Source organism: Leucoraja erinacea, unplaced genomic scaffold (assembly GCF_028641065.1).
Source record: "Leucoraja erinacea ecotype New England unplaced genomic scaffold, Leri_hhj_1 Leri_1186S, whole genome shotgun sequence".
In the NCBI taxonomy this organism is placed as follows: domain Eukaryota; kingdom Metazoa; phylum Chordata; class Chondrichthyes; order Rajiformes; family Rajidae; genus Leucoraja; species Leucoraja erinaceus.
Genome location: NW_026575436.1, coordinates 17,501 through 27,500, shown reverse-complemented (window position 1 = coordinate 27,500; position 10,000 = coordinate 17,501). Strand labels below are relative to the sequence as shown.

General features: G+C 51.6%; 1 protein-coding gene across 1 annotated transcript in view; it reads left to right on the top strand.

Moving 5' to 3' along the window:
* Window positions 1-208: 208 nt before the first annotated feature.
* The window catches only part of nphs1 (NPHS1 adhesion molecule, nephrin), a 23,693-nt gene continuing 13,901 nt past the window's right edge, over window positions 209-10,000 (top strand). The window contains exons 1-5 of the mRNA XM_055665348.1: window positions 209-349; window positions 2,598-2,722; window positions 4,847-5,015; window positions 6,844-6,973; window positions 9,723-9,888. Of these exons, the coding sequence (XP_055521323.1) occupies window positions 223-349; window positions 2,598-2,722; window positions 4,847-5,015; window positions 6,844-6,973; window positions 9,723-9,888 (717 nt within the window). The 5' untranslated portion in view covers window positions 209-222. The remainder of the gene's footprint in view (window positions 350-2,597; window positions 2,723-4,846; window positions 5,016-6,843; window positions 6,974-9,722; window positions 9,889-10,000) is intronic.

The following is a 10,000-nucleotide window of genomic DNA, read 5'->3' as shown; positions in this document are numbered from 1 at the left end:
TCCTCTCCTCCCCTCTCCTCTCCTCCCCTCCCTCTCCCTCCCCTCTTCTCCTCTCCTCTCCTCTCCTCTCCTCCCCTCTCCCTCTCCTCTCCTTCTCTCCTCCCCTCCCTTCCTCTCCTCTCCTCTCCCCCCTCATCTCCTCTCCTCCCCTCTCCCCCCCTTCTCCTTTCTCCCCTCCTCCTCCTCTCCTCCCCTCTCCACCTACAGGATGTGCATGGAGGAATGTCCACTGTATCTAATGTGAGTTTCATCGCTGACCGATCGATGGACAAGGCCGGCCTTGTGTGCGGGGGGGTCAATGAAGCCTCGTTCTCCACCCTGACAGCCGAGGACACCATCATCGTTCAGTGTGAGTGGGAAAATCTCCGAAGATTGTCCAGGCTAGTTGTCGCGACCATCATCTCCGAGATAGAACAGGAGCCTGACTCAGATGTACAGCAAGGATCGATGGGCCGAATGGACAATAGGCACAGGAGTAGGCCATTCAGCCCTTCTTCAGTTTAAGCATGGCATGATGGCCTTCATAACAAGAGTCTAGGAGCAAAGAGGTCCTTCTGCAGTTGTACAGGGCCCTGGTGAGACCACACCTGGAGTATTGTGTACAGTTTTGGTCTAATCTGAGGAAGGACATTCTTGCCATAGACGGAGTACAGAGAAGGTTCACCAGACTGATTCCTGGGATGTCAGGACTTTCATATGAAGAAAGACTGGATAGACTCGGCTTGTACTCGCTAGAATTTAGAAGATTGAGGGGAGGATCTTATAGAAACTTACAAAATTCTTGAGGGGTGGACAGGCTAGATGCAGGAAGATTGTTCCCGATGTTATGGAAGTCCAGGACAAGGGGTCACAGCTTAAGGATAAGGGGGAAATCCTTTTAATGCGAGATGAGAAGAAGTGAGGTTTCACCACTTTGGTGGCATCTCTGGGACTCTCTCTCTGGCCACAGAGGTAGTCGAGGCCAGTTCATTGGCTATATTTAAGAGGGAGTTAGATGTGGCCCTTGTGGGGTAAAGGGATCAGGGGGGTATGGAGAGAAAGGCAGGGTAGGGGGATCCTGAGTTTGGATGATCAGCCATGATCAAATTGAAGGCTGCATGGTACAGGCTCGAAGGCCAACCTGGCCTCTACTCCTGCACCTATGGCCTGTTGGGTTTCTATACAAGAGGAGTTGAGTCTAGGAGCAAAGAGGTCCTTCTGCAGTTGTACAGGGCCCTGGTGAGACCACACCTGGAGTATTGTGTACAGTTTTGGTCCCCTAATTTGAGGAAGGACATTCTTGCTATTGAGGGAGCCCAGCGTAGGTTCACCAGGTTAATTCCCGGGATGGCGGGACTGTCATATGCTGAGAGAATGGAGCGGCTGGGCTTGTACACTCTGTGGAGTTTAGAAGGATGAGAGGGCATCTCATTGAGACATATATGAGATTATTAAGGGTTTGGACACGCTAGAGGCAGGAAACATGTTCCCGATGTTGGGGGAGTCCAGAACCAGGGGCCACACACACACACTGTGGAGTTTAGAAGGATGAGAGGGCATCTCATTGAAACATATATGAGATTATTAAGGGTTTGGACACGCTAGAGGCAGGAAACATGTTCCCGATGTTGGGGGAGTCCAGAACCAGGGGCCACACAATGGGCACACACACACACTGTGGAGTTTAGAAGGATGAGAGGGCATCTCATTGAAACATATATGAGATTATTAAGGGTTTGGACACGCTAGAGGCTGGAAACATGTTCCCGATGTTGGGGGAGGAACCACACACACACACACACGCACAGTTTAAGAATAAGTGGTCGGCCATTTAGAACGGAGACAATGAAACACTTTTCGACCCAGAGAGTTGTGAGTCTGTGGAATTAGAATCATAGGACAATAGGTGCAGGAGTAGAGGCCACTCGGCCCTTCGAGCCTGCACCGCCATTCAATCTGATCATGGCTGATCATCCAACTCAGGATCCCATACCTGCCTTCTCTCCATACCCCCTGATCCCTTAAGCCACAAGAGCCACATCTAACTCCCTCTAAATATAGCCAATGAACTGGCCTCAACTACCCTCTGTGGCAGAGAGATTCCACAGATTCACCACTCATGGTGTGAAAAGGTTTTCTTCTCATCTCGGTTTTTAAAGGATTTCCCCCTTATCCTTAAGCTGTGACCCTTGTTCTGGACTTCCCCAACATCGGGAACAATCTTCCTGCATCTAGCCTGTCCAACCCCTTAAGAATTTTGTAAGTTTTTCTATAAGATCCCCTCTCAATCTTCTAAATTCTAGAGAGTATAAACCAAGTCTATCCAGTCTTTCTCCTTCCAGAAGAATTCTCTGCCTCAGAGGCGGTGGAGGCCGGTTCTCCGGATGCTTTCAAGAGAGAGTTAGATAGGGGGGGAGAAAGTGCGGGGAGAGAGGAGGAGGGGACAGGGAAAGGGGAGGAGAGGAGAGGAGAGGGAAGGGGGACAGGAGAGGACAGAAGAGAGGATAGGGAGCGGGAGAGAGGGAGGAGAGGAGAGGGGAGGAGAGGAGGGGGAGGAGGAGAGGGGAGAGCGAGGAGAGGAGGCCTAACCGTTCCTCTCTTCCTCCACTCTTGGACAGACCCACCAGATAGGATTTGGATCCAAGGTCCATTGAAGAGTCTCTCGTTCCCGGTCGAAGCCCTCATCATCCTGACCTGCTTCTGTAGCGGTGGGAGTCCGCTCGCCGAGCTACACTGGAGTAAGGTGAGACCCCCTTCTCTCTCTCTCCCCCTCTCTCTCTCACACAAACACACGCTCACCCTCCCTCTCTCTCTGTAATACGGGACAAACCAAATTTGGAGGCCAAAGTCCGGGAAGTCCCGGCTAATGCCGTTACAATTGGCAACACTAGTCCACGACAGAATGGGCTGTAATGCACACACACACTTTCTCACACACTCTCTCTCTCTCACACACACACACGCTCGGCCTCTCTCTCTCTCTGTAATACGGGACAAAGCAAATTTGGAGGCCAATATCCGGGAAGTCCCGGCTAATGCCGTTACAGTTGGCAACATAGTGATAGAGTTGCTGCCTCACATTCAACATAGAAATTAGGTGGAGTAGGCCATTCGGCCCTTCGAGCCTGCACCGCCGTTCAATATGATCATGGCTGATCATCCAACTCAGTATCCCGTACCTGCCTTCTCTCCATACCCCCTGATCCCCTTAGCCACAAGGGCCACATCTAACTCCCTCTTAAATATAGCCAATGAACTGTGTGGCCTCAACTACCCTCTGTGGCAGAGAGTTCCAGAGATTCACCACTCTCTGTGTGAAAAAAGTTCTTCTCATCTCGGTTTTTAAAGGATTTTCCCCCTTATCCTTAAGCTGTGACCCCTTGTCCTGGACTTCCCCAACATCGGGAACAATCTTCCTGCCAGAGTCCATGGACAGAATGAAATGCCACAGATCTCTCTCTCCACACACACACACTCTCACTCTCTCTACGGGACAAAGCAAATCTTGGAGGCCTCCATGGAAGGGAATCCTGGCTAATGCAGTTACAGTTGGCAAAGATAACGACAGAACAGTAAGCAACATCTCTTTCTCGGGAGGCTGAGGCACATGTCTCGGGAAGTCCAGGACCGCTCAATATCCCTCGTCTACAGTTAGGGAATATCAAAGCAGGAGGATATCCACTCTATGCCGTTAAGAATGGGCACGCAGAATGTGTAATGCACAGATCTCTCTCACACACACACCACACACACCTCTCTCTCACACTCGCAGACTACACTCTCTCTCTCTGTAATACGGGATAAACCAAAGTTTGGACAAACTTCCGGCTCTGCAGTTCTCAAATCCAGAAGGTAATGCACAAAACAACATTCTCCTGTCACCACCCACAACTCAATCCAGGACAAATCCCAGTCTAATGCCGTTACAGTTGCCAAACACCGTTACAGTTGCCGACGCCGAATGGAGGCCAATGTCTCGGGAAGTGAGGCCAATACCGTGTTAGCGTTGCAGACCGAATTTGGAGGACGATGTCCGGAGAAGGATTGCCAGATTGCCTTAGATGGAGTGCGCGGTCACCAGACTGAGTCCTGGGATGTCAGGACTGTCTTATGAAGAAAGACTGGATAGACTTGGTTTATACTCTCTAGAATTTAGGAGATTGAGAGGGGATCTTATAGAAACTTACAAAATTCTTAAGGGGTTGGACAGGCTAGATGCAGGAAGATTGTTCCCGATGTTGGGGAATTCCAGGACAAGGGGTCACAGCTTAAGGATAAGGGGGAAATCCTTTAAAACCGAGATGAGAAGAACTTTTTTCCACACAGAGAGTGGTGAATCTGTGGAACTCTCTGCCACAGAGGGTAGTTGAGGCCACACAGTTCATTGTCTATATTTAAGAGGGAGTTAGATGTGGCCCTTGTGGCTAAAGGGGATCAGGGGGTATGGAGAGAAGGCAGGTACGGGATACTGAGTTGGATGATCAGCCATGATCATATTGAATGGCGAATGGTGCAGGCTCGAAGGGCCGAATGGCCTCTACTCCTGCACCTAATTTCTGTTTCTATGTAAGTGCCGGCTAATGCCGTTATAAGAGTTGCCGACCGAATTTGTAGGACAATGTCCGGGAAGTGCCGGCTAATGCCGTTAGAGTTGCCGACCGAATTTGGAGGCCAATGTCCAGTAAGTGCCGGCTAATGCCGTTACAGTTGCCGACCGAATTTGTAGGACAATGTCCGGGAAGTCCCAGCTAATACCGTCACAGTTGCCGACCGAATTTGTAGGACAATGTCCGGGAAGTGCCGGCTAATGCCGTTACAGTTGGCGCCCCTTGTTCTTGCACATCTCTCCCTCTGCGGCGGTCCACAGGACAATGTCTCGCTGAGCCAGGGCGTGTACAAGACGCTGGGGAAGATCGCGGTGTCGGAGCTGGCGGTCGTGACGGATCCGAGCGACAACCAAGCCTCTTACGCCTGCCACGCAAGCCACCCCGCCAGTGTCGACACGCTCACTGCTCACACTCGCCTCACTATACACTGTGAGTGTGGTCATGATTGGGGCTGGGTGTGGGGGGGGGAGGGGGAAACTTAGAAACATATGTGTGTATATGTGTGCGTGTGTTATATGTGTGTGTGTGTGTATATGTGTGTGGGTGTGTGTGTGTATATGTGTGTATATGTGTGTGTGTGTGTATATGTGTTTGTGTGTGTGTGTGTGTATGTATATGTGTGTGTGTGTATATGTGTGTATATGTGTGTGTGTGTGTGTGTGTGTGTATGTGTGTGTGTGTGTGTGTGTGTGTGTGTATGTGTGTGTGTGTGTGTGTGTAGATGTGTGTGTGTGTACCAAAGATTTAAACAAGTTAACATAGAAACATAGACAATAGGTGCAGGAGTAGAGGCCATTCGAGCCAGCACCATTCGCCATTCAATGTGATCATGGCTGATCGTCCCCAATCAATAACCCGTGCCTGCCTTCTCCCCATATCCCTTGACTCCACTCGCCCCTAGAGCTCTATCTAACTCTCTCTTAAATCCATCCAGTGACTTGGCCTCCACTGTGCCCTCTGTGGCAGGGAATTCCACAGATTCACACAACTCTCTGGGTGGAAAAGTTTCTCCTCATCTCAGTCCCAAATGGCCACAGATTCACACAACTCTCTGGGTGGAAAAGTCTCTCCTCATCTCAGTCCCAAATGGCCACAGATTCACACAACTCTCTGGGTGGAAAAGTCTCTCCTCATCTCAGTCCCAAATGTTCCACCTCACACATAGCCCCCAACTCAATATCCTAAATGGCCACAGATTCACACAACTCTCTGGGTGGAAAAGTTTCTCCTCATCTCAGTCCCAAATGTTCCACCTCACACATAGCCCCCAACTCAATATCCTAAATGGCCACAGATTCACACGACTCTCTGGGTGGAAAAGTTCTCCTCATCTCAGTCCCAAATGGCCACAGATTCACACAACTCTCTGGGTGGAAAAGTTTCTCCTCACCTCAGTCTTAAATGACCTCCCCTTTATTCTAAGAGCCCCTGGTTCTGGACTCGCCCAACATTGGGAACATTTTTCCTGCATCTACCTTGTCCAGTCCTTTTATAATTTTATATGTTTCTATAAGAACCCCCCCCTCTAATAAGAGGGGGAGTGTGAGAGGGTCTAAAGAGAAGGGAGGGTGGGATAGAGAGGGAGTGAGGGAGGGGTGGAGAGAGGGGGGAGAGAGAGAGGAGGTGGGGAGAGAGGGGAGGAGAGGAGAGAGAAGGCGGGAGGAGAGGAGAGAGAGGAGAGAGGGGAGAGAGAGAAGGGTGGGGAGAGGAGAGAGAGAAGGAGAGAGAGAGAGAGGGAGAGAGAGAGAGAGAGAGAATTAGAGAGATCAAGAGAGAGGGGAGAGAGGGGGGGGGAGAGAGAGAGAGGGGAAGAGAGGGGAAGAGAAGAGAGAGAGATTGGAGAGAGGGGGAGAGAGAAGGAAGAGCGGGAGGAGAGAGAGGGGAGGGAGAAAGAGAGAGGGGAGAGAGAGATGGAGAGAGGGCGGAAGAGAGACAGGAGGGTAAAGAGAAGGGTGAGAGAGATTGGGGAGAGAGAGATGGGGGGGGAGAGAGGGGTAGAGAGAGAGGGGGGAGAGAGGAAGAGAGAGAGAGAGAGGGGGAGAGAGAAGGCGGGGTAGAGAGAGGGGGAGAGAGAAGGCGGGGAGAGAGAGAGGGGAGAGAGAGAGAGAGGGAGACACACACACACAAAGTGCTGGAGTAACTCAGCGGGTCGGACAGGCAGCATGTCTGTGGGGAACGTGGACAGGTACAGAGTGGTGGAGTAACTCAGCAGGTCGGGCAGCATTTGAAACACGGATCCTCTTCTCTCCTGATCCAGTCGCCCCGATCGGGCTGGAAATCGAGGCATTGAACGGGTCGTTGCGGGCGGGAGAGACGGTCTCTCTCCTGTGTACGGCCAGCTCCAGTAATCCTGCTTCCGACATCTCTTGGATCTGGAGAGGAACAGTGTGAGTGTCTGAGAATCCGCAAACTCCCTCTCCCTCTGTGAGTCTAAGTTTGAATCTCTCCCACTGTCTCCCCCCCTCTCTATCTCTCTCCTTCTCTCTCTCGCCCCCTCTCCTCCTGTGTATCCATGTCTGAATATCTTTCCCTCTCTCTCCGTGTGTTAGTCCGAATCTCTCCTTCTCTCACTCGCCACCTCTCTCCCCCTCTCCTCCTGTGTATCCATGTCTGAATATCTCTTTCCCCTCTCTCCCTGTGTGAGTCTGTCTGAATCTCTCCCTTCTCTCTCTCCCCCTCTCCCTCTCACCCCCTCTCCTCCTGTGTATCCATGTCTGAATATCTCTTTCCCTCTCTCCCTGTGTGAGTCTGTCTGAATCTCTCCTTCTCTCTCTCCCCCTCTCCCTCTCACCCCCTCTCCTCCTGTGTATCCATGTCTGAATATCTCTCTTCCCCTCTCTCCCTGTGTGAGTCTAAGTCTGAATCTCTCCTTCTCTCTCTCGACCCCTCCCTCTCACCCCCTCTCTCCTCCTGTGTATCCATGTCTAAATATCTCTCTTCCCTCTTTCTCCCTGTGTGAGTCTAAGTCTGAATCTCTCCTTCTCTCTCTCTCGACCCCTCTCTCTGTGAGTCTAAGTTTGAATCTCTCTCCCCCCCTCTCCTCCGCCTCTCTCTCACCTGTGTCCATATCTGAATATCTCTCTCTCCCCTCTCTCTCCCTGTGTCCCTGTGTCTGAAGTCTGAATCTCTCCTTCCTCTCTCTCTCTCCCCCCTCTCTCTGTGAGTCTAAGTTTGAATCTCTCTCTCTCCCTCCCCCTCTCTCTCTATCTCTCCCTCCTGTGTCCATATCTGAATATCTCTTCCCCTCTCTCTCCGTGTCTGTCTGAATCTCTCTCCCTCTCTCCCCCTCTCTCTGAGTCTAAGTTTGAATCTCTCTCCCCCCTCTCTCTCTATCTATCTCTCCCATCCACTCTCTCCTCCTGTGTATCCCTGTCTGAATATCTCTTCCTCTCCCCCCCCTCTCCCTGTGTGAGTCTAAGTCTGAATCTCTCTCTCCTTCTCTCTCCCCCCAACCCTCTTCTCTTCCCCCCCCCTCCTCCTATCTACAAACAATCACTGTATATCATGTTGTCGTTTGCGGGTGGAGCATCGAGGCAAATTCCTTGTATGTGAATAATTGGCCAACTTCAATTTAAACTTAAAATGTAAACCCTCTCCCCCCCTCTCCTCTCTCTCATCACCCCTCTTCCCCCATTCTCCTCCCTCCTCCCTCCCCCTCTCCCTCCCCCTCTCTCCTCCCTTCCCTCTCTCTCTCTCCTCTCCCTCTCCTTACCCCTCTCGCTCTCCCTCTCTCCCCCCCTCGCTCTCCTCCCCCCCTCTCCATATATATACTAGACCAAGTGCAGGACCCGTTGGGTTCTGCTCCCCCAACCCAATATTCCACCATGCACCCCTCTCCTCCAACGGAACTGAACCCGTTCCCAAATGTAAGATTCCAGCACTCCCCTGCCTCCCTCCGCAGTGGATTGAAAACAAACTCCAATTGCACCTGCCCTGCCTGCTGCAGCAGTTCCAATTGCAACACCAATTGGCCCTCCCCCTCCTGTTGAAGCACTTGCTGTGATATCCCATTGAGGTGAAAAGCTCAGAGTGTTCCTGTGTTGCAACTTTGTTTTGAAGTGTGTTGGAAGCTGATAGGAAGGAGCAGCCGTCAACGAATCAAAAGGCAGCCGGACGGACGGACGGTCGGCAGCCACAGAGTTTTATATAATAACTAGACCAAGTGCAGACCCGTTGGGTCTGCGCCCCCAATGGTGTGATCCCCCAACCCAATATTCCACCATGCACCGGTCTCCTCCAATGGAACTGAAGCCGTTCCCAAAAGTAATATTCCTGCACTGCCCTGCCTCCCTCAGCAGTGGATTAAAAAAAAATCCGATGCCATCTCCCCTGCCTGCTGCAGCAGTGAAAGGTTCAGAGTGTTCCTGTCTTGCAACTTTGTTTCGAAGTGTGTTGGAAGCTGACATGTAAATGGAGAAGCCTGTTTATTTTTGAAATACTTGGGTGTGGGGGGGGGGGGGGGAGAAGGATTTGATTAAAAACGTGTACTTCAACACGACGAAATGAAATGAGGAGCGGATACTTAGAAAGAAAAGCGAAATCTCTACCGGAATGGAAAATATCTCGGAGATTGAGCGTCTGGATTGGGCGTGGCAATGAATCAAAGGAAGAAATGCAGCCGGACGGCAGGCGGACATGCAAATGAATCCATTCCGATTGGACATCTGCGAGCATCGGCCATTCCGATTGGACATCTGCGAGTATTGGGCACGAATCGAAAGGCAGGAAGGGGTCCGTACTGCAGGCGAACGGACGGATTTGAGTTTTATATATATACTAGACCAAGTGCAGACCCGTTGGGTCTGCTCCCCCAATGGTGTGATTCCCCCAACCCAATATTCCACCATGCACCCGTCTCCTCCAATGGAACTGAGCCCGTTCCCAAATGTAAGTTTCCAGCCCTCCCCTGCCTCCCTCCATTGCACCTCCCCTGCCTGCTGCAGCAGTGAAAAGCTCAGAGTGTTCCTGCGTTGCAACTTTGTTTCGAAGTGTGTTGGAAGCTGATAGGAAGGAGCAGCCGTCAACGAATCGAAAGGCAGGAAGGGATCCGTACTGCAGGCGGACGGACGGCGGACGGATTTGAGTTTTATATATATATAGATAGATATATCTCCCCCTCTCTCTCTCTCCCCCCAGGGTGCCTGCGTTCTCTGTCAGGGTGACGAGGGGAGAGCTTGGCGGCTGGTCTACCCAGGGTAGACTCTCCATCGCCGTCTCCCCCAGCGACCACGGGGAGAGAATCCGCTGTCGATCTTCCACTCCGGGACTGAGGCAAAAAACCAACACAGCCATGACCCTCCATGTACTTGCGTAAGATGCCGCCTCCCCTCTCCCCCTCTCTTCTCTCCCTCCCCCTCTTTCTCTCTCCCTCCTCTCCTCTCTCTCTCACCCCTCTCTTCTACCCCCTTCTCTCC